The sequence below is a fragment of the Antedon bifida genome, chromosome 9 (assembly GCF_963402885.1).
Source record: "Antedon bifida chromosome 9, ecAntBifi1.1, whole genome shotgun sequence".
Classification (NCBI taxonomy): Eukaryota; Metazoa; Echinodermata; class Crinoidea; order Comatulida; family Antedonidae; genus Antedon; species Antedon bifida.
In genome coordinates, this window is record NC_136234.1 from 16,505,377 (window position 1) to 16,529,330 (window position 23,954).

Below are 23,954 nucleotides of genomic sequence, written 5' to 3' on the forward strand. Positions count from 1 at the left end.
GATGATTGTTACTATAACAACTGTATTTAGAACTTCATTAATATTGTTGACACTTTTCTTTCTTTATTTTCTGGAAAAATAGCTTCCATACAACACGGTGTTTCATTCTTTTTTGTCTTTGTACTATGATTTCTTTATGTATGTTTATTGAATTGATCACTTTATTTCAACAAATACAAAACGGACATTCACACTAAAATAGGATTTTTTCCCATTTATGATTGTGTATGATAAATAGAAATAGAGAAAGAGAAATGTACTTGAAAAATACAAATTTAAAAAGTGAGAAAGAGAAAAAAAATGTATTATGAGGTTGGCGTTATACCGTCGCCATCAAGTAAGAATACAGTTTTGGTGAGTATCCGGAAATTAAAATGTCTGTCGACGAAATGGCATTCGGCAAAATGTCCGAGTACCTTTAAGCTTAATGTTTAGTGTACCGTATAGTTATTTGTATAATTCTTCATGTATGTACATGATCGATAATAATACACTGAATCGATATGAAATGTTGTCCGATATTAAAACGAATGATTTGTTCGAAATCTTCACGGGTTATTAAAAATAATGATTGATGACATGAGATAGTCCTTCGTTGCATGCCCTGTCCCTAAAGTTTGGTTTCCACTAGGTCAACGTAAGGGCAACGACCAATGACAAGCGACAGTTCGGCTGATCCATCGTTTCGTGATTGGTCAAATTATTACTTGCGTCGCAAAAAAAAAATGTTCGCGGAATGGTGTTAAATCAAACTCATTTTACTTTAAATTCTGAGGATTTTCCGTGACGACGAGTCTGCAGTTATGTCACAACTTACTAAACATGTAATAGCCCCCTCTACGTCAGATTAGTTCTACAAATTTATAATATCGGTATTTCTCGATTATTTTATTAATTATTTTCGATATAGGATTGTAGATGCCATGACCTTTAAAGTTATATTGTCCCAAATAGTTTGTTTACATTTGTTTTGGTTGAATATACCATTTTAATGTCACATATATAATATATTATAGTTATTCACTTTGACCACAAATTGAATCGGAAAAAAAATGTGTTACATGCAAAACTGTTTCAAATTGGCTGCCAGATGGGGTTTTGGTCGAATTTAACTCATATTTTGTCGTTTTATAAGTGAAAGCATTATTATATAAAGTTTAATTGATAAACTAATTGATTTTATTATTCATTTTTCATGTTTTCATTTCAAACATTGGTTGGGAGATTTTTCTTGCTGTGTTATTATTCCTTTTGTCTTTTTATTAGTTACTGTCAATGACTCAACAATGAGTAGACCTGTTGGGAAATACCATATATATTACCAATACCTTTATTTCGACTTAAGTTATAGTAAACTTAATTAATAAATCTAGTTCATGAATATGAATGTGGTCCGAGAAAGAAAGTTCATACAAAATAATAAAAGACTATAATAATTTTGCCTCCGAGTATTATTAGGGTAAATTAATATTCATATATATACACAGTAATAAACGCCAAATTAAAAATCCTTTTTATTTGATATAACGGCACTGTATAATTATTTTCGTATTGTGTCAAAGGTCAGATCTATTTCGTCACTTTGCAGGTGCGGACGGAAGTGCTATTTTGAACTGTGCAGCCCTATTCTACTCGAGTTAAATAACCTGAAATATTGTAATTTAACAAATAAATACTGCTTTCTAGAGCAGTAGATATCCAACTATATATTGTGTATTATATAAAGTGTAAGTTGAATTAGAATGGAAGATTTTGAGCCTTATAAATCGGAAGCCGAGGCTAACCAGCAGCAAGATTTATTTTCCGACGGCTTCGTGCGCGTTGACAACCCTGCTGACTCGACGGATCAGTCAGAGCCTAAAGTAAGTGACAATGCTGAAGAAGATCTTTATTCAGCGTCAGCAGCATCGGAGGAACCAGCAGCATATTCTTCCGATTTAGTGTCCTTTGATTCAAGCCCCACTACTGATAACGATCCTCTTGTAGGCCTAGGAGGAGATACAGTATCATCCCCAGCAGACTCCTCATCAGACCCAGAACCACAACAGCAGTTCACAGAAGAATCCTATCCTCCACAACAAGATGAGGCCCCTGTTGATGATTTACTTGGTGGCTTTGGAAGCTCAGAGCCGGATTCTACTCCTTCTCCCGTAGTTGACGACGATGTTAAAGAGGATCCACCAGCAGTAGGGTTCATGCCTGAGATGAACCATGCCACTGCCATTGAAAGTAATAGTGGTGAAACACTTTCACGACCATCACCTGTGGTGTTACAAGAGCCTGAGGAAGAAGAACAAGAACAAGAACCTGTTGTTGTTGCACCCTCCGTGGAAGAAGTACCACCAGTTTCATCGTCAAGTCCTACATTAATTGGTTCATCTCCTTCAGAAGGTACATTTTATATTAAATTTTAAACATTAAATTATACAGTATATCAAAAACCTGTTCTTTTTTTTATAATTATTTATTTGATGATTATATATTAATTTTGATTTTGTCTTATACTTCATTAAATCAATTACAATTTATTGAACAAATTTACAATAGAATAAAGTCGTCCAAAAAATAAATATTTTTAGTAGCTATAATTATTAATGAATAGGACTCGTTATTCGTTTTCGTTTGGCTTTTAATGCATTGAGATCGACTACCAAAAGAAGTCATAAAACAATGAATACAAATGGATTTTCAGTCTATGTAGTATCAATCTCAATTTTTATTTTAAAAAATGTAATAAAATTTGCATTTTGTAATGCTTTTCACAGTCAACTTATCAATGTTGTACGCTGTAAAATGTTAAACTGCAGCATTTCAATTTCCAGTTTTAGTTCCACAGAGGAAAAATTCAGAACTATTCTAATTCATATTTGCTTTGATTTTGATCAACCATGTAGCTTTCTATCATCAATCAATGCACTGCTATTCAAATAGCTCGTTGTAGACTGAATGATATCTGCATCTAATTTGAATGATAATTTGCATATATTTGAATAATGCATGGCTATCTATTCCAGGTGCCCTTATTGACCTATCAAGACTTGATCCTAGAGGTACAGTTGTGTGTGTGTGTGAATACAAGTTTCGTTTCCATCTTGTCGCTTAAGCCGATTTTCCACTTGACCAATTTGTTTGCGCGAATCGAAAGCGTCAACTTATATGCATGCATATGCATATTCATGTTTCCATCTTCCATATCTCTCTCTACGCATGCGTATAAGCTGACGCTTTCGATTCACGCGAAAATAATTCGCCTAGTGGAAAATTGGCTTTACTATATGTTATGGACACATCAGCTTAAAATGAAACTAAAGCTCTGTCTACACTACACTTTATGTGACAAATGTGATGTCCTCATATATGGACATGATGAGGTTATATCACTACCATATTTGGGTATATCACTACCATATTTGGGTACATCACACCTTTTTTGTCAAACTAGTTTGATAGTGTAGACAGCTTTTAAGCATTGGAATTCTTTCAAACTCATACAGTAAGAAGAGAATTTTGAATGAAATAATTCTTTTTTAAAATGAGTATAAAAACAAATTTTTACTCTTTAAAATATTCACTTTTAGCTGATGTGTCTGTGTAAAGTGTACTAAACCATGTTCAGACTATCAAATCTTTGATATTTTCTTTAAAAAAAAATAAATTACAAAATTACCTGCTTAATTTGTCTATTAAAAAATCATTTTATCATCATGATATTTTCATCAATTAAATCATTAAAAAATATAAAGACCATCACCATGTTTTTGCTTACCCTAATTTTTTTGGAATCAGGCAAGCATTTAAATCTCCAATTCTGTGTTTTTTTGGGCAATACAATGTAATTTGTAAAAAGGGATACGTATGAAATACTGTAAGTTCTTCAATAAATTTTTTAATGATTTTTATTGGACAAAAAATATTTTTGATCTCTGTATTTAAACTACAGTACATAACATAATTTAATTGAAGGCATGGATTTTGTCATTTTGGCGGATATATAATTTGATAGTCTGAAAAAACCTAGGGCCCTGCTAATCGTATATTCCTTGTGTCTTGTATTGTAACTGATTCACAACCTACATGTGTCTGTCTGTCTGGTTGGTTCATTAACATTCTTTATATAAAAACATATGGCTAGACTCTCACATACTGACTATCATAAATATGTTTTTCTATTAATAGAGTATTCATGTTTTTTTCATAGTCATTTGAATAGTGTGATGTTTATGAATGTTTGATAAGAATGTGTGATATAATCTGAAATCATTATCATTTGTAGCACATTTCGTTTGCAGTAACAAAACATGTTAAATAGGTTGTTGTGAAATAATTAATTCATAATATGTACCATACATTGCACACTACAGTAGATCCATATTTCACTACAGTAGCTCTGAATATTATCGAAAGTCCATTGCAAATACAATATGGCAAAGTTAGCTTAATGCTGACTTGGCATTAAAGTAAAATCCTTTACACAGACTATATAATCAGTAGCCTGTTTTAAAATGCTAAAAGGTATGTGATCTATTCTGATCCTAAAGTGAATGAATGTAAAGCTCTGTTTACACTATCAGAACTAGTTTGACAAAAAAATGTGATGTGCCCATAGTATTAGTATATAGGGCACATCACACTTGTTTGTCAAACTGTAGTTCTGGTAGTGTAAACAGAGTTTAAGACTATTCCTCCTCTTTGTGTTGTACTGTACTTCCTTTAAAGTATCATCACAAACAACATACACAGTCATCTTTTGAAACCGAAATTTGTACGGTCATGTTTACTTTCAACAATTTGCTAAATTCATTGAATGGGTTTATAGTAAAAATGGTCAGTCATCATGTAATATATAAGGCAGAGACGTAGACTTTGGTCTTGGCAGGGAAGATTGAAATTTGCTCTTCCATAGTCTTGGCTATTTTCTTAATCTAGGCACTTTCTAGAGGCTTCCTTTGGGTACCAAAATGGTCAAACCCTTTTAATATTTTTAAATAATACCATTAAACTGACAAGAATAAATTAGATCTAGGCTAATTTTCCTGGCCACACTGTCAGTCAAAGGTCACACACTTTTGCCATTTTCAGGGGTTCGCTAAACAGGTGTTGAGAAATTTGATAATTTCATCACTTTATCATCTAATTAACCTTCAGGGACCATCTCTTATGTATGATCATTATCTGTTGAAGTTCAAGTTGAATTTTACTGATTGCTTTAATTAAGTTGTAGGCTAATGACAAATTTCCAACATTATTTAATTAGAGCATACAATTTGAACTATTGTCTATGCAGTACATAGCAAATTGACTACATCATGTAATTTACACTGCAGATTTTCATCTGAAAGAATAGTTGTTTTTTTATACAACTTGCAAAATGTCCTGATTTTTTGCACCAATTTTGTTTTATTTCCAAAATTATACATTGCGCCAACAGTACAATACATACAACACTGTATAAAGTAAATCTTTTGATTGTAGCACAGGACGAACACACAACAAAGGATAATTTGTAATGGGTTATTTTATTTGGTTGTCATTGTTAACCTACTATTGAAATGTGACAAACATTGTCCTAAATAGGCCATCTTTATTGTGTCATTCATTAGAGAATCAATTGATGTCATTATCTATTGTTGCATAGAAGTTGCTACTGCTGCTGACATCTTTTAGAACATCCCTAATTACTAACTAGGCTTCCATAGACCATAGTCCAGAGGTCACAAAGTACTGTTAAATATGATTGCACATCATACTTGATAACATCAGTAAGGGGGTATATTTAATGTGATAACAGACGTACAGTATAGCTGCTTTAAGTTTGATAGAATAGTATTGCTTAAGCAACATCTGAGAGGGATTGAGAGCTGGATCGAGTTGGCAGCCACGATATACTGTAGACTATCTTGTAGATTGTACACCAGGGCAACCACGTTTGGAACTTAAAATTGGTTTAAATAAATACGTTACAGCTATCTTGGTAGAATACATACTACACCACGCTTATCTCTGGTCTTTAGCAAATATATGATCCACGTATACAACCTTTTTGGCTGTTCTTAACACTTTTGCAGTGCCTATGTGTGGTACTTTTACATTCTTGACAGTGTGTGATGTATATATCAGCGGTGTAAGGATATAAATAATACTATATTACAACTACTGTACTGTATTTTGGCGGAAGATAGACCACAATTCATTGCTAGTATTGGGAAATACACAGTACTATTTATCAGTTTTCAATAGTTTAGTTGTAATTTTACTTGGTTATTATGGATAACGTTGGTGAACAAACAACCCTTCAAAAGAAGTTAGAAATTGCAATTAAATTAGGTAAGTTATACCTCCCTGGTTGGAGGATATTGATTCAGATGGAATATGTTTATTATTTTTATAAGTCTTAAGCTTTTTCAGGAATTATAGTATGTGGTTTTTAATAATACAACATGCACTATGTAGAGCCATAATATTTCTCACACGTCTAGTTTTACACTGTAGACAGCAATTTGACTGAATAGTTTAAAAAAAAGTCATTTTGCCATACATGTCGGCTGTACCATAACTCTTGAGCTGAATGGGAAAAATGGAAACAGAGTATTGTACTATATGTTTCTAGCACATTTCCAGGCTATTTAGGCATATCACCACTATACTTGGGCATATCGCACTTTTTTTGTCAAACTAGTTTGATAAGTGTAGACAGAGCTTAAGAACTGCGCTATGGTAGTTTGGTCATTAGATAGTTGTTACCAGAACCAGCGAAAACCTTGATTTTAAATCCATCTCTGATCTGTGACATGTTTCCAAAAGATTTGTTTTGTATTTACCTTTTTTATTTCTTTGTTTGATCACCTTGGACTTAAGTCTAGATCTTTTAGCTGCAGTGACTGTACTAATAAACCAAAGTTTTAAAACCAGTTGGTTAAATATATTTATATTTGAATAATATTGAATGTTTAAGTTCCTCATATCTTCCTTTCAAAATAAACTTTATTTTTGTAATTCTGGAGTATTGGTATTGTATGGATTATATGAAAAGTTTAAACTTTGTCTACACTATCAAACTTTATGTTGACAACAAAATATGATGTGCCCATATGGACATGATGATGTCATATCACTACTATATTTGGGCATATCACCACCATATTTGGGCTCATCACACTTTTTTGTCAAACTAGTTGTAGACAGAGCTTTATGTTTTAATATCAATGTTTGTTGCAACCTTTCCACATGTGGTTTTTATACAGCTAAGTAGATGCTTTCGTTTCAGCATTATGTCCTGAATTTACTAGGAAGTTAATATTAACATATTATGGCTGACATATTGTTGCAATTCTCAAGTGACCTTATTTGACCTTTTTCATCTGATCTTCATGAAAAAAATACATAGATTCAGACAAGAGAAATTGTAGTTTGAGTAATGAGTGCCATAGTTATAAAGTATAAGTAAATACAAAATATTTCTTATTAATTTGTCACTGACAAGGTGTTTCTTTAAGCGTACAGTATCGGCTACTGTATCTTAAATAGAAGGGACGTCTAAGTACTGTAGATTCATCATTAAACTATCAGGGTTCCATTTAACATTAACTCGGCGTACAATGTCTAATTCTCTGGGCTAGATTAAACCACCTTATGTCACCCTACATTCAAGGTCCATCGTAGTAGTTTATGTTTAAGAACATACAATTTGGCTAAGGGTACAGTATGTTCAGATCCATGGAGTTAGGCTTTCGAATTGCAAGCATATAAATTAGCATTATAATTAGCATTGTAACAGCAACAGATTTGCTAACGCTTTCGTTTGAAATTAAAGTGTCACCGATTTGGGTGAACATCTGGTATGCAGGAGTAAATTTGATTGGTTAGATGTAAAAATCATTGTACCTTGAGCTGTCGTAACAAATGAAAGATCAGTGTCGTAAGACGTGGCTTCCACTTTTCCTGGTTCAGACCTATGGAGTTGTACGCCGTGTACAATACGTAAGCATGACTCCGTAGGTCTGAACAGGCCATTAGTGGCATACCATGGGCTAGTTGCAAGAAAAAGATTAATGCCGCTACTACTGCTGTACTGCTGTAGGCAGCATCAGTTATTTCTGTATAAATAATATTGTAATTTGATTGTCATTAAAACTTGGGAGATACTGTAGTTTAAAAAAAACAGTGACAGTTAACCAATACAAATCAACTATATAAAATCAACATTTTTAATCTATCGGTAAAAAATACTGAATGTGTTTTCTTTGTTCACTTTTTTGTTTAGTTGAGAACAAATATTTAATAATCTCATTAAAACATATTTACAATAGCACTTGAACAATCTTTTTGTTTAGGAAAATTTCTTTTTAATACACAGTTTTGATTATAAATGATGAACAATGAGTGCAAAATATATATTTGATTTATGGTAAATTAAACTCATTATTATATATTAATAACAGATGACTTATTATGTTAATAAGTTACTTGAATGGTCATACAATAATTACGTTTATTTAAACCAAGATGTTTTAATATGTGTAGTTCAACTTTATCTGACCTATACATTTAGGATGTTGGTTGAAAAACACATTTTCTTGCTAGCAGAAATTGGTCCACATGAAAGAACCAATTTTTAATACGATTTTAAAAAAACCTTGATTGATTTTGTCTCCAATAATTGTGCTTGACCCGCCTGCATAAAATAAAAACCTGATTGGTTGCGTCAACATTCCTTTCCGCGTAGACCTTGAATTGGTTCAATCTGCGTAGTTTACTACGTGCGTTACTACTACTACTCGGCTTCTACTTCTGATACGCAGTACAGTACTTTGCGTTGCTCCATTGCGTTGCATCGCTTTTAGAAACCATTTAGAAATTATTTCAGTAAATTTTGGGTGTTATTTTTATGGTGTTCGGTACTAATTTTTAAAAAAAATGAAAATAAAGGAAATTTAAATATATTAGTTATTAATACAGTGGAACCTTCCAGAAGAAAGACTCTAAATTCAAACAGAGCATTTTCATTTTTTTAAATACGTCGTTTTTCAAAACTAATGTCAAACATAATGTCAATTCAATTATCAGAATAAAATGGAGAGTTGGTCTGTATTAAATAAAGCAATGGCAGTGAGTGAGATTTACAATATTAGGACATTTTATAGAAGAAAATCAATTTTTATAAGTGTACATTATGCTTTATATACTGCCTGTGTTATTAATATTAATGGAAAGATTATTCTTCTCTCAACGTATACTGTATTTTTTATGTTGATAGAAATAGTGTAAGATGATAACGAATCGTAGATGTGCAGTAATAATTAAAATAGCGTTAATTAAATGCATTGTACTGTTTACTATAACGGATAGGCTAATAGTACGTTGTCTCTGTAGGCCTAGGTTAATCATAATCTATGTGTTATGCGTTAGCCGTACCGTTGCGTACACCAAACTGACATCTTATTATTAGGCAACGCCTAATACACGTTCAACCAGCTCTCTTTGTACACGATTCGTTGACTACATGCATTGTATTGTCAAACAGTCGAATAAATTATTGATTTCATCAGTAGGGTAGTGGATATGCAGCTAGCGTAATTACAATTAGGCTATGGTGTAGTGTGTACTGTAGTACAAGCTATACGCGGCTGTGCAATTCAAATGTGCATTTGAAGTACACCTTTATGGGGTAATATCAAATATATTGATGGTGATTATTTAATCATTGGGCCTAACGATTTGTTGGTTCCAGATGCATTATGTATGCTGAATGCTAAACAGTTTAATTCAACCATGCATTTCTGTTAACCAACATTTTACAGTTATATTTTCTGTTAATCAACATTACAGTATGTTTTCTGTAACCAACATTTTATACTGTTATTTAATTATATTTTCTGTTGACCAACATTTTACAGTATATTCTGTTTAACCAAAGTACTTTACAATATATTTTCTGTTATAACCAACATTACAGTATATTTTCTGTTATAACCAACATTACAGTATATTTTCTGTTATAACCAACATTACAGTATATTTTCTGTTATAACCAACATTACAGTATATTTTTTCTGTTTTCCCCTATACTTGCAATGAAAAGGCATGGCAGGTGTTGTATTATTAATTATTTTAATATTTTATTTTCTGCATGAAATTTTACTTTAATAATAAACTGCTTTGGTACTTATTATTTGTCTTTGAATATGAATTTCTTTTAATTTTGTGTTATACGCTAACTATAACATGTGTAACTCATCCTTTTTATACAAACAAATATTTTTATTTTATGTGCTTTTAATTTAAGTCTCACTTTAAAATTACTTCAATTTAAATGGGCGTTTACATTTTTCTCTGCAAAATGTTTATAAATGTGATATTATTAAACGTTTAAATACAATATTTTAATGTACTGTACTGTAGCCTCCTAAATCCAAATCCTAAATGTCAGTTCCCATCAGATCAAAATATCAAAATAACATAAAAGCAGAATTATGCAGTGTGTCTAGTATTTTAAGAGATACTGCACAGTACTTAAAATACATCTGTGATTAATGATATTGACGTAACATAATTAACATACCTACCAGTCATATTCTAATAATGTTGTTTATAATCAATCAATGTACAGTGTAAAGCCATAGATGCTTGCAGTGTTCTGTAGTGTTGCATTTTAAAGCATGTTTTTATGGTTCAGATTTAAACAAAAAATGCATTTAAATAAATTCAGACATAAACAGTTTTTTGATTATGAATAATATTATTAATATTTATTCAAGAAATAAATCAAACACATGTACAGTGTATAAGCCACAGTCACTTACAGATGACCGTATAGTGTTCTTTTTCATTTCAAAGATTCTACATAGGCAAAGGTCTTTTTTCCATTTCTTGTATTTAGCCATCACATAAATTGCAATTAGATAAAATTAACCAACCTTTAAGGACCATAAATTATTGGTTCCTTAATTTGATCATATCATCATAGTTGTCACAATTATTCTTGTCAAGTTTATGCTTAAAGAGTCATCATTAGTCACTGGAACGTCACTTATCCACCTATAGTATACCTACTTCATATAGTGTTCATTGTATTGTTATGGGCTTATTAATGAGCTTTTTTTTACTGTATTACACTTACAGTCAACTCTCCCAATACTGGAAACCCCTGGGCTGGCCTATTTTTAATACAGTATATGTCTCTTCCATGGTTTTCCAGAAATTCTGGTATTCCAAATCTGTTTTTAATGGAAAGAATTAAGGATATTTTTGACCTCAAGAAACATTTTTTTTGAGAGAGAATTTTCAGAAAATCCAGTACAGTATTGGGAGAGTCGACTGCATTCATTTTTCTTACTCTCTGTATGGTGGTGGTATAGACATTTCCATTTTATATTTTATTTTATAATTTATATAAAAATAATCTTTATTTATAGAATCATTTTCGCATTGTTTCCGCAATTATATACTCTATGGAAAAAAAACATTCTGTAGGCCTCTGAATGATAAAAAATATATAATTCTTTGCAGTTGTAGAGTTGGTGTACTGGCGTGACCCTAAAAAGAGCGGCGTAGCCTTTGGATCGATACTGATTGTTCTGCTAGCATTTGCAAACTTCTCATCCATCAGTGTGATAGCTTACTTGCTTCTCTCCATTCTGACGGTGACAATCAGTTTCAGAGTCTACAAGAGTGTACTACAGGCTGTGCAAAAGACTGGTGATGGAAATCCATTCAAGTAAGTACGCTTCCACAGTGGCTGATCCAGAATTTTGAAATAGCGGAGTGGGGCGGCTAAAAAGTAGTGAAATTAAGTGCTGAACTTAATTTGATGTTCTATCTTTTGCATTACAATTTGTGAAATATAGAGAGGTCCAAGCCGGCTGGGGCCTCCCTGCTTCCAGACACAGAACCAGCGTCAAAGATCCACACAACGAAGCAGCTGTTGAAACAGTTATTCTACAAATGTTCATGCATTTCTAAGTGCTGCATGTTGTGAAAACAAAAGGTGTTTATTTTACACCAAATTGAAAAATTTTTGCATAATTTCTGTCTAATTTTCAGACCATATTTGGAGAAGGATATCAGCATCTCTGAGGACGTAGTTAACACCTATGCTGCTCAAGCTGTAGAGAAAGTCAACTGTTACTCTACTGCCCTCAGGAGGTACATCCTGGTTGAAGATTTGGTTGAGTCCATCAAGGTAAACATGCACCACACCATACAAGCTACATATTTTAATACATATTTTAATTCAGATTAATAGAACATACAATTCCCCAACCAACATCGATTTCACACAAAGAATATTTCACAAGCGAGTGAGTGAAACCGTAGCCATAACATCGGCAATAGTTCGAGACTCACTCCATGGTTCTGATGGTAGAACAACGTCTTCTCTTTAAACCGTAGGTCCAGTGTACATTTTTAGCTCATGTGCACTTTAAAGAACCTAGTACATCTTTCGAGGCTGGGTACTAGTACATCACAGCCACTGGTCATAACTGGGGCCCTTGCAGACCAGTCTTTGACTGAAGAGGTTACCCAGTATAAATAAATAACAAATACACATAGTGCTTTGCTATACTGTATGAACTAATATTGAAACTGCCATAGATACTTTTCAAAAAGACCATGCTTATAATTCAATTACCTTGTATGTACAGGCGCTGTGGAAACTGTCTTGAACTTGTCGTGATGTATCCCAAAATGCAAAATTCAAAAGTCATCTTTTAAATTGTAGCACATCAGTTACGAAAAAATAAATATATTCTCAAATTATTTTTTTTTTACCTCATAATATAAAAATATCTAAAATAATAAAATTGATGGTTTTATTATCTTTACAGTTTGCCGTGTTCTTGTGGTTCTTGACCTACATTGGATGTATGTTCAATGGCCTAACTCTTGTCATCTTTGGTAAGAAATATTTATTTCGGTTATTAGTTTTATTATTTATTAAACTTTAGCTAACGTTACAGATCTACAGTATCTCTCTACACAATTTTAAATTTGAATGTGGATGATATTTTGCTCTAACAACAGGACGCTGAGCTCACCTTGTCAAAATAGGAACTCGTAACAGTCCTTTGATCTTATGTCTGGCTGCGACAAATACCAACAGTACTGTACTATGTTCATATTCTCCGTGGCATGCTGTGATGTTAAGGGGCGAGGAACTGATCATGTCGTAACCACCAATAAACCGTTTGATCTCTGGAGCATCCTGTTGTTAGATTGCCGTGATTTTACTTTTTATTATTTTAACTCAAATCTTGTTGTTTTGTTTATTTTATGTTTTTCCCCTTTGGGTGTAATGAATTATATGTAAAATAATGAACTAACTTACTTTTTTTTTAACTTATAGCTCACATTGGTTTGTTTAGCCTTCCTCTTGTCTATGAGATGAAAAAGGTATGTTATTTTAAAGCATTACAAATATCACTGAATGTTGAGATCTATATTGCTTGTATCCTTAGGCTTGTTAACTGGGACTTCCCAGCGAAAGAGTTCACTGTTGGACTCTCCTAGGTCTAGCATGTGCGTTAATATAATTTGTATTGTTCATGTAAAATCAAGAATACAGCTCACCCTTTGGATGGGACTTAAAGTGTTGGTACAGTGCACATGAACTTGGTACACTATTTGAAAAGAGTAGAGGATCGTTTCGTGGTAGACACTGCACTGTGGCCGCAGTGAATCTATAGAGGACATAATCCGAAATTCTTCAGTTTCCAATTTAACCGAGCGCGATAAATGTAAGTAATTATTTGGTCCCAATGCGCAAAATGATGTTGCAAACAAAAATGCTTGTTTTCGGTAACACGTAAATGCATGTAGTGAACTCTTAGTGATTTCAAATTATACCAAGGCAAGATGATCCTGCATACTGTATGTAGTGTGTTAGATGTGAGTATATTATTTTCTTGGTATGGTGAGTAGTTATTATGTGTTTGCATCACTATTTCTGTCATTCCAATATTTATTGGGTTTTTATTGTAGGCTCAGATTGATGATGTGGTGGGAAAAGCCTACACCAAGGTCAATGCCATATACGAACAGTGAGTAATCTATATTATGTATACAGTATTGTATCATACCGGCCAACTCTCGTGCATTATGTGTGAGTCTCGCACATGAGGGCCTATTTCTCACACATCCCTATAAATATTCAGAAAAAACATTACTTTGAAATTGACTTGCCTATTTTGAAGGAAAAATAGCCTAGGACTACACATTATTTAATTAATTTGAGCATAATTAGCCTAGGCCTATGTTTATTTGTTTTTTATGGTTATTATTAAGGAGACACCCCTATATATTAAAGAGGCATTGTCTTGGGTCCTCAAGTTGTCCACTTAATAGGTACTGTACTTTAATAGCTAGCATACTAAATAATAATAATTGATTTTTTTTTTATAGGGTAAAAGACAAGATTCCATTCTTAAAAAAGAAGAATGATTAAGAAAATCAGCTTAAAAACAGGATTTTAAACATACACTACAACTTCCCAATTACTCTACTACAAGACGTTGCTTGCTACCAAATATATACACCATGCCACAGCTTGTCTATAGAGCAATTACCTGAACTAGCTATCATAGTTTATGATTTTAGTGATCTGTAGAGGGCGACATTCAAAAGTAACCATCTTTTTTTTAGATGGTTTGGTGCAATGACAGAAAGTAGGTCACTATGTCTGGGTCAAAGGGTAAATAATAATATTCGAATGCCTTAGGTATCTACATTGAATTTTAGGTGCATTAATAGTGCATATTATTATTTACACTGTATGTATCCATTGTTACTTTCAAAGAAGTGCGTTAAATGTTAAAACAATAGTAAATTTATTTCTTAATTTTGATGGTTTTAATTATTTTACTGTACTTATTTATTTAATTCTAGTTTTGATTATTTTTATTAAAAAAAATACAAATTTGACTGTAGTATAGCTAGTAATATTTAAATTGAACAAAAGTGTGCAAGTTGAACTAAGACTAAAACTGAAATATATTTTGTTTGTTTCTCAGGTTGCTAAGCAACCAATAACAATCCTATTCTTTAGATAAACTTGTTAATACAATTCATATTTACTTAATATTTCAAAAGAAATTTTGAAATCTGTAGATAAATGTTTTAACGGCAAGAGTACTTTGAAGTCATTTTTTAAAATATCGATATTTTCTTCTCCTAAAGAGGTTTAACATTCTTATCTTGATTTTCTTTTAATTTATAATTTATGAACAATCCAACTAATAATAATTACCATCTCCATCTTAAGTGGCAGCAGCACTCACAAAATTTACAGATATTTTTCGCATGAAAAGATAAATGCAAACACAGGCCACAACCAACACATACCCACTACACAAAAAAAAAAAAGTTTGTAGTAACTCTTTAAAATTTGATTTAAATTTGACGACAAAAACCGTATTTAGTCATGCACCCATTAGATGTAAAGCTCTGTTTACACTATCAAACTTTATGTGACATGCTTAAATATGGTGGTGGTACTGTATGCTTAAATATGGTAGTAATATGTCCATATATGGGCACATCAGATTTTTTTTGTCACATGAAGTTTGAATGTGAAGTCGAATTATTCAACTTTTGGCATTTTAGTGTTAAAACACAGCGTCGTTTAATAGTTATGAAATTTGTGGAGTTACTGAACAAGCCTTTAATTTTGTGTCATTATATCAAAAGCGTACATAAATCAACTATGGTAGCCCCATTTATACTTACTTGCCCGTCCTAAATATCCTTGGTCAATTGACGTCTCAATTACATGTTACACTGTGTTGAATAATATGAATCACTCTTAAACAGGCGCAAGTTTGTGTTACGGAGCATTAATGCGCTGATTCTTGTCCGTGAACCAATCAAATGTGGCGTATATAATAGTAAGCAAATGAGTAAGGTGTTGTGTTGAATCGTGGCCGTCTGCCATTTTCTTTGATGAAACTAAAATTAAAAACTGCTTTGTATTCTTAACTTTAAAATCTGTATATCTCCCATTGCAATTTTTTAAATGCAATGTTTTTGATCGAATTAAATGTAAAAAAATTAAGATTATTATTGTTAAATGTAGGTTTAATCATTGTGAATTATACATATACCAACCTTAGTATATAGATACAGTAACTTAATGTTTAAATATTACACTGGTGGAATCTGTCAATGTCTATGTGAACTGCATGTAATTCTCAATAGTAGTCGTGGTGATATTAAAATGTATAATATTCTAGAAAATTAAGCGTTTTTGTTCCAAGACGAAAGTGCTTATAATTTAAAATCAAATTGGTTTGCATATAAAACGTGTTGTTTTCGGTAGAAAAGCTGGGAGTTGCTCTGTTGCAAAGTATTTAAGTCGACTATCAATACTTTGTTTAATCATTTCATTGTAATAAAAGTATTCATCATTCTTTTACGTCAGGTTTTGCTATATAGATCATTTTTGTATACTGATTTATTGTGCTTTTTTCAAAAGATTGTCGTCGTCGTCATACAATGTACATATCGTAAAGTGTGCTAAAATCATATAAAGATGTCCGACATCACTCACAAAATTCAACCCAAAAAAAATGTTGAAAACAAAAAATAAAAGTGTAATGTAGTTCTGTGCTTTCAACTTGTGTTTACACTTACTTTAAGTGAGTTTATTAATCTTATTTTAACCCGAATAAAATGTTGCAATATGTAAGAAAATCATGGTTGTTCATAGTCTGTAAGGTATGAGGCGCCAAGGGTTCATTATTATGTGGTAGTAATGAAGCAAAACTCGTATTTGGTATGAGGCGCCAGGAGTTCATTAATTTAATGGCAATATTGATAATCGCACTTTAAATAGCGGAACAAGTATACATGTGTTGTGACTGTACTAATGTAATTCGGAAATGGTTGCGGTAATGTTGTTCGTTCTCTAGTTGCGATAGGACTGTACTAATTGTAACAACCAAACAATTGCGAAACAACACAATGTTTACTTTTTAGTTTAATAAACAGTTAGCATATGCATAATAATGTGCTGGTTACGTATAGTACAATTTTCATCTTGGAAAACCCCAAAAAAATGCTATTTCTTGCGCTTTCTGGAATAAGCTATTAAAGAGTTGCAAAAATATATATATGTCTATATAAACACGAATTGAATAAAAGAGTGATGGTTGGATATGGAGTATTGAAGTTATAATTTATGTGGTCGTTTCGTAACTTTACAAGAATTTGCTGGTTTGCATTTTAGCTGCTCCTATATATTATCACTTTAAACATTCATACATTATTATACCTTATGCTATAGTGTAGACTTGCCCCAAGTCTGTATTTATTGTCTTTTTTTCAAGTAGTATACGTATGAAACGCAATATGTGCCCAAATATGTATCTTTTTTCTAATATTAAGTCAAAACTCCGTCTGGAGCCCATACTAGCTATAGTGTTACGTAACTTGTTTAACGTTCAAGCCTTGCAAAAGGAAGTCACGTAGCACAACTTTTCAAGGGCCTATTTCACAACGCTCGTTCCAATTTCAATTCATTTACTGATGCGTTAAAATATGTGGGGTTATTCTCTTGTTGGAAAGGTTTATATTTCATAGAAAATGAGCTAGAGCTATACCTTGAATGGCCAGATTATCGTAAACTCTGTACGATCAAGCTACATTTGCACTTGAATGTTCCTTGTCATGGAACGGAAGACGTCGCCGTTCAATTCTTCGCATCAATTGAAAGAAAGAATTTTCTCCATCGTTTAACTAATTATTTTTAGAGCAGTCCAACTCTACATAATTCATTTCGGACTTGGCCTTCAATATTTCCGTTACAGCATCTTTCCGACCAATCTTCTTAAAAATCCGCTCGAGCTGCAACCAGTCTTCGGCGTCGTTTCTCGACCGAGTAGCTTCCCACGTGGTTAGTAATTCATACGTTGGACTGCCGTGTTTTTGTTTTTCAAGTTTTGGTATCATATCATCCAATTCTAATTCGTGAGCAAACATTCGCCAGTCAACCGAGCCATCTGGGTCTAGGAGTTCCTTTAGTGTTCGGCGTAGAGGTTGTTTAAGTAGCACAGGCGATCGCATCGGAATCGCCTTCCTTTGTATCATTTTGTCCTCATTCTAAAATTTAAAGTAATTATATTTATGATTACGTAATCTAAGTATATTATACTCAAGTGAGTTGACCAATCACAAAGCGACAATTCGGGTGTCCATCGCGTTGTGATTGGTGAAATTACTAGCGGTGCGCTTTTACGTACGTATGTTGCGTCAAAACCTGAAAAAGAATTTTCAAGAAAAGAATTTCAGGTCCCAAAAATAGACAATGATAACATACCTCTTGTGCTAGTATATGAAGTGTTTCTTTTAAGTCATCCGATTGGCCAGCCTGAGTCACATGAACACTTCCAACTAAGCTGTTTTCAATAATAGTGTCTGTCTTTAGCAACATGTAGGATTTTGTTACGAAGTCGTTTTCCCTCAACGTGTGCGCCGGGAAAATCTGCAAAAACAAATATTTACATTTTTTTGCTATAATCATAGACTATCGGTGTGGTTAAGCATTGCAGTAATTTTTACTTATTAAGTAAGTCTAAACACTAGCAAACAAGTTTGCAAATTCCGAATTTGGCAAGAAACGTTTTTCCAAAGTTTGCCAGTGTTGTGATAGAATAACTAGTCTAAACAGTAATCTTATTAATTTCTCCTAACTCGGAGTTTTCAAGTAAAAGTTTGGTATGGTTTTTTGCTAATGCAGCCTATCGGCGATATAGGCTAATTCCACTACATTTTTACAACTGTCTTAATAGAAGGTTAACTCGCCTCTTCGAATGGCAGACAACAATATGTGTAATGTCCGTATGTTTGTATTTCGTGTTATGGCACTGTTACATATGGTCCTTATGTATAAAGTGTATGGAAACTTATTTGGTTATGTAAAAAAAAAATATTTAAAATTTAAAATCTTACTAGCTTCGGATTTCTTGTTGTCCAATTATTTTCAATTTCCAATAAACTGGTTGCGTCAAAATTAGTTTTAAATGACCATGTCGTAAAAGGTGTTCTTTTCACTCCATTTATACTTTCCTCTTCACACGCAATCATCTGTGAATCATCAGTATATTTTTAATTTATATTTCTCTCAAATATATAATTCTCTTTCAGAAATAAATAAATATCTTAAACAAACAAATAATATTTTTTCATTTCTTTTTTAAATTTCCTTTTTTTGTTAAAAACCTTAAATCATCTGGGATTTCATTCCACAGCTTTGCACTAGAATACTTGATAGAATGTTGTCCTACATTTGTTATATTTTGGTATATACAAATTTGTTCTCGTCTGTGATGACCTTGTTGAATGGTCAAGCAACAGAGTAATCATTTCGTTTGGACTTTTTGTCATTGACAGTTTCCTTTTAATCAACTTTATTGTCTATGTTCTGAAGCTTCCAACACATTTTTAAATAAAAGATAAATGCAATGAACTTACTTGTATTGCGTCTGCAGTTTTGTGAACAAAGTACAGTCTTAATATCATCCGGGTAGCAGTAGCTTGAACTAAGGAACTGTACACAACTAACTTCATGTATATTTCCGCTGGTAGATCTGGACTTGTCGATGTAGCAATGCTCGAAAACCCTGTAAAATGTGATATCAATATCGAACACCTTCCTCGCCTTTTGATGACCAAGACATCCTCTTCTTCATCTAGGCTCTTATAGTCTAAATTTTCATTAGGTCGAGATGAGGTAAACATAGGAACCAATTTGGTGCTTGCGTCATCGATGTTCGCGCAATGTTCATATGAAAGTATGACACGCTCAAGAAAACCAATGCCTCGCGGACCGCAGAAGATTGTTGGACCCACTCGAGCCTGAGTGAGATCGATAGAAGGCATATACTGTAAATCCTTAGCAATATACATATAAATCAGCTTAGCTTCTCCTTCGATTGCTCCTGGGGGTACGAATAGTCGGATGCCCATGTGATCCATATTTAACATCCCTCCTTGTTCATCAAACAAACCAGCAATGAATCTGGTAGTGCTGAAACAGACTTCATGTAAATTGGCATCGGAATGGCTCTGTTTCCATTCTTCGGCTTGAGAAATTAAATCATCATATTCAGTGTCATTTGAAGTAGGTGGCACAGAAGTAGGTGGCACCGAATCTTCCTCTGGTACCATGTCAATAATTGCAGGGTTATCATAAGAAGCGTCACCACCGTAATCATTAAACGCGGTTGATACTCGTCCTGTTGATAGCTCTTGTGTTTTGGTTAACTTACTTGAGGCTCGTTCTCTGAAAACACGCAGTGCATCTGAATAGCGGTTCACCGAGTCATTTCCTTGACTCCTTACGGACGCTCCTTGGTCTACCTAAGGTAATTAAGTAATAAATAAGCATTTTGTTAATTTCAGTGGGTTTTCGTAAATCACTAATTATTATATTAATAATATACATTTGTTTCCTTCTGCCAGTTTCTGAATCTGATTCAAAGATACCTTCATCAACTATACTGTTATGAAGTACGCACATTGTATTAATGACATTTTCAATAACGGGTTTGGCACTTACGTCCAGTATAACAGTGCTATCTTCAACGAATGCATGTCCACAGCTCTCGTAAAGCCCTATACAACAACAATTTACCTGTTTTGAAACGAAAGTAAAATAATAATACAATAAGTCAATACAGTAAATAAAGTAAATACAACATACTGTAATAGTACATCCCCACCCCCGTCACTCTCTCCCTCTCTATCCTCTCCCCCTTTCTTGGGAAGGGGAAGAAAAAGAAGAACATAACTATTCATGGGACATTATTATGTAGACACTTTCCTGTGAAAAGTAGACACCCCTCCGAAGTTAGGTCCCGAAGGTGTCCTACCAATATGGATTCAACTGTAAATAAGTCAGATTATGACAGATTATTATTGACTACCCAATTAAAATTACACTGCACACCATTATGTTTGTCTTTTTCACATACAAAGTGTAACTTGCCTTATATATAAACATGAAGCTCAATACAATTAAAATAAAAACACCAGCAATACAAAGAAGAACGATGGCCCACTCAGGGAACTCCATTATGTCATTCAACGGCGAAGAACACAGGTCCTAATGTATAAAAAAAGTATTGTATTATTAATACATAGACTTCGTATCTAGATGACTGTCAATAGTCAGTTACAATCTACCTAGTGACAGCCGCAGACTCGTATCTAGATGACTGTCAATAGTCAGTTACAATATACCTAGTGACAGCTGCAGACTCGTATCTAGATGACTGTCAATAGTCAGTTACAATATACCTAGTGACAGCTGCAGACTCGTATCTAGATGACTGTCAATAGTCAGTTACAATATACCTAGTGACAGCTGCAGACTCGTATCTAGATGACTGTCAATAGTCAGTTACAATCTACCTAGTGACAGCCACAGACTCGTATCTAGATGACTGTCAATAGTCAGTTACAATATACCTAGTGACAGCTGCAGACTCGTATCTAGATGACTGTCAATAGCCAGTTAAGATATACCTAGTGACATCTGCAAACTCGTATCTAGATGACTGTCAAGAGTCAGTTAAGATCTACCTAGTGACAGCTGCAGATTAGTGACCCAATATAGCACCAGCAGCCTAGTCATAAAATCGTGTATTTTTTATACTACTACAGTACGTATTTTGTAATGATTTCTTCATTCGTAAAGTAAATCCTTGTCTACACAAACTTTATGTGACAAATAAAATGTGATGTGCCCATATATGGACATGATGATTTCATATCACTACCATATTTGGGCATATCACTACCATTGGGCACATCACACTTTTTTTTGTCAGACTAGTTTGATAGTGTAGACAGAGCTTAACACTTTGATGAATTGTTCAATGAGCATTCAAGAAGAACAACTATTACTATGCTTTATACTTTAGTATATGTTATACCAGTAATTGTATCATAGCTAAACTTCGTCCTATTTTCACAATAACATTCATTCAGTTTATGAATAATTAAATCCCCTTTTTTCATTTTTCCAATGGTGTGCTGTGTTATTTTGTATATAGTGTAGGCCTATGATACAAACTGTAAAGCTCTGAGCTGTCTTCACTATCAAACTAGTTTTACCAAAAGTTTGACGGTGTCCAAATATGGTATAGTGAACTGATGTCATCGTGTCAATTCAATTCAATTTCTATTTATTTCGGAAGTATTATCCATATTAATAAACTTATAAACAGAAAAAGAAAAATCGTAAACTCTAAACTTTAGTATATAAAATGCTTCTCCATCTACAATACATTTTGGAGTTATGGAGAATACAAGCTACAAGGATGTTACCACTATTCAACATACGTTGCATAACCATAGGTAGATTTTCGCATGTATACTCATTAAAGGAAGGGACACCATGTTCAATAAACATTGTACTGGCACTACTACTTCTAGAGACATCAAGTATATATGGACACATCATAAAGTTTGATAGTCAGAGCTTAACATGTGACACTGCAATTGTATCTTACCTTTCCTGAATATAAAAATCGTTTGCTTTTATCTGATGAATCAACTCTGAGAATTTATCATGAATCGTTTCCTCAGACCAGTTGAACACTACACTATCAAACTAGTTTGACAAAAAAAAGTTTATGCCCAAATATGGTATTAATATGACATCATCATGTCCATATAGGCACATCACATAAAGTTTGATATTGTAGACAGAGCTTTAGAAACTGCGAAACTAGAGGAAGGTCATAACACGCAAAACTGGCACGTGGAACAATGAGATAACTAGACATGAAACTCGTCACTTTGACGAGTTAGTTATCCGCACCACGACAAACGCCACGTGCACGTCATACGTTGGAATATTGCACACAGATAAAGATTATGGCATTATGACAAGAACTGAAGAATATGACATGCTGTTAGTGCTGAATTTTGTGTCATATAGTATATACATGCAAACAGTATAAGCTCTATACATATTACATACAGTGTAGAATAGGTGAAATTACGGGACCCGCCATTTATTCCAATTTTTAACATGGCGACGGTATCAAAATGAAACACTTAGATAGCAATTTCAGAAGGAAATTATCTCAGGAACAACATATTAACGTGTAGAAGAAATTTGAATACGTAAAATATAGATGCGCACCCTTTTAAATGTGATGAACTATTACGCAAAATATGAAAATACGACTTTTTTTATTCAACTGGCCATATGATGACGTCACAACATCCGATTGGCAAAATTCGTATCTACAATCCAATAGCTTCCAGAAAACGTTTTAATCGTGATTATCACATTTTATTCTTACGAGCTATTACAGATTAAAATTTACTGTAAAGATGAAATTAATGACCCACGTAATTAAACTTTTTAGGCATGATGACGTCATAAAAATTAAAATATTTTTATCTCATGCTAAAGAAAGTTGATTGACCTACACAATATATAAATGTAGGAGAAAAAAGAATACAGATAAGCGCGATGCGCTCCATTGAATGTGATGAGCAATAACGAAAGAGACAAAAATCCTATATTTTACATTCGTGTGGCCATACGATGACGTCACAATGTTTTTTTAGCCTTATTGATGCATGATCCGATATCTACAACTCATCAACTTCTAGATTTTGTAATAAAAATAAACGGTTAACGGTTTACTTTAGAAACTATGACTGTTTAAAAAAAGACATAATTTTGACGATTTTTTAAGCTTTTTCATAAAAAACGCGCACGAATTGTCTAATTCAACGTGTTCGTATGGCGTTATTTAAACTGGAAAAGGTCTAAATTGTTTTCAAAATCACTGGGAAAGGCTTGAAAAATATAATTCAAGAGAAAAAAATATGTTTTTAACGCTATGTGCGGACCGCGCGCATAAAAAATTGCGCGCCCGTGGGAATTTTTGACATGCTCAAAATGACAAGAAACGCGTAAAAAGTTGATTAGAAATTAATTT

The 23,954-nt window shown here is 33.1% G+C and overlaps 3 protein-coding genes across 4 annotated transcripts in view; 1 reads left to right on the plus strand and 2 right to left on the minus strand.

Annotated features, from left to right (window-relative positions):
* LOC144852035 (copper chaperone for superoxide dismutase-like) overlaps nucleotides 1-11,419 on the minus strand; it is a 121,245-nt gene extending 109,826 nt beyond the window's left edge. Inside the window, exon 1 of the mRNA XM_078709720.1 lies at nucleotides 11,415-11,419. The gene's annotated coding sequence lies outside the window, so the exon portion shown is untranslated. The remainder of the gene's footprint in view (nucleotides 1-11,414) is intronic.
* Nucleotides 1,592-17,146, plus strand: LOC144852032 (reticulon-3-B-like). Of its 2 annotated transcripts, XM_078709713.1 has the most exons (8): nucleotides 1,592-2,391; nucleotides 3,015-3,050; nucleotides 11,506-11,713; nucleotides 12,040-12,178; nucleotides 12,825-12,894; nucleotides 13,343-13,389; nucleotides 13,978-14,036; nucleotides 14,398-17,146. In XM_078709713.1, exons 1-8 carry the CDS (start codon nucleotides 1,743-1,745, stop codon nucleotides 14,438-14,440), a joined length of 1,251 nt encoding a protein of 416 aa, XP_078565839.1. In that variant the 5' UTR covers nucleotides 1,592-1,742; the 3' UTR covers nucleotides 14,441-17,146. The 2 variants fall into 2 exon arrangements, with proteins under 2 accessions (XP_078565839.1, XP_078565840.1); XM_078709714.1 differs by lacking the exon at nucleotides 3,015-3,050.
* Nucleotides 17,147-17,382: 236 nt separating this feature from the next.
* On the minus strand, nucleotides 17,383-20,941 carry LOC144852981 (UNC5C-like protein). The gene is made up of 6 exons (XM_078711036.1): nucleotides 20,930-20,941; nucleotides 20,549-20,623; nucleotides 19,462-20,349; nucleotides 18,940-19,074; nucleotides 18,308-18,472; nucleotides 17,383-18,090 (listed from the first exon to the last, which is right to left on the minus strand). Exons 1-6 carry the CDS (start codon nucleotides 20,939-20,941, stop codon nucleotides 17,728-17,730), a joined length of 1,638 nt encoding a protein of 545 aa, XP_078567162.1. The 3' UTR covers nucleotides 17,383-17,727.
* Between the last annotated feature and the right edge of the window lie 3,013 nt (nucleotides 20,942-23,954).

Excerpts from the sequence above, each read along its gene's own strand:
- LOC144852032 (XM_078709713.1), top strand. The coding sequence starts at position 1,743 with ATGGAAGATTTTGAGCCTTATAAATCGGAAGCCGAGGCTAACCAGCAG. Across the intron at positions 12,179-12,824 it reads ATTTGGTTGAGTCCATCAAG|TTTGCCGTGTTCTTGTGGTT; the intron begins GTAAACATGCAC and ends TTATCTTTACAG. Across the intron at positions 14,037-14,397 it reads GTCAATGCCATATACGAACA|GGTAAAAGACAAGATTCCAT; the intron begins GTGAGTAATCTA and ends TTTTTTTTATAG.
- LOC144852981 (XM_078711036.1), bottom strand. Across the intron at positions 18,473-18,939 it reads CAACAAGAAATCCGAAGCTA|ATTTTCCCGGCGCACACGTT; the intron begins GTAAGATTTTAA and ends TTGTTTTTGCAG. Across the intron at positions 18,091-18,307 it reads TTCATATACTAGCACAAGAG|AATGAGGACAAAATGATACA; the intron begins GTATGTTATCAT and ends TTTAAATTTTAG.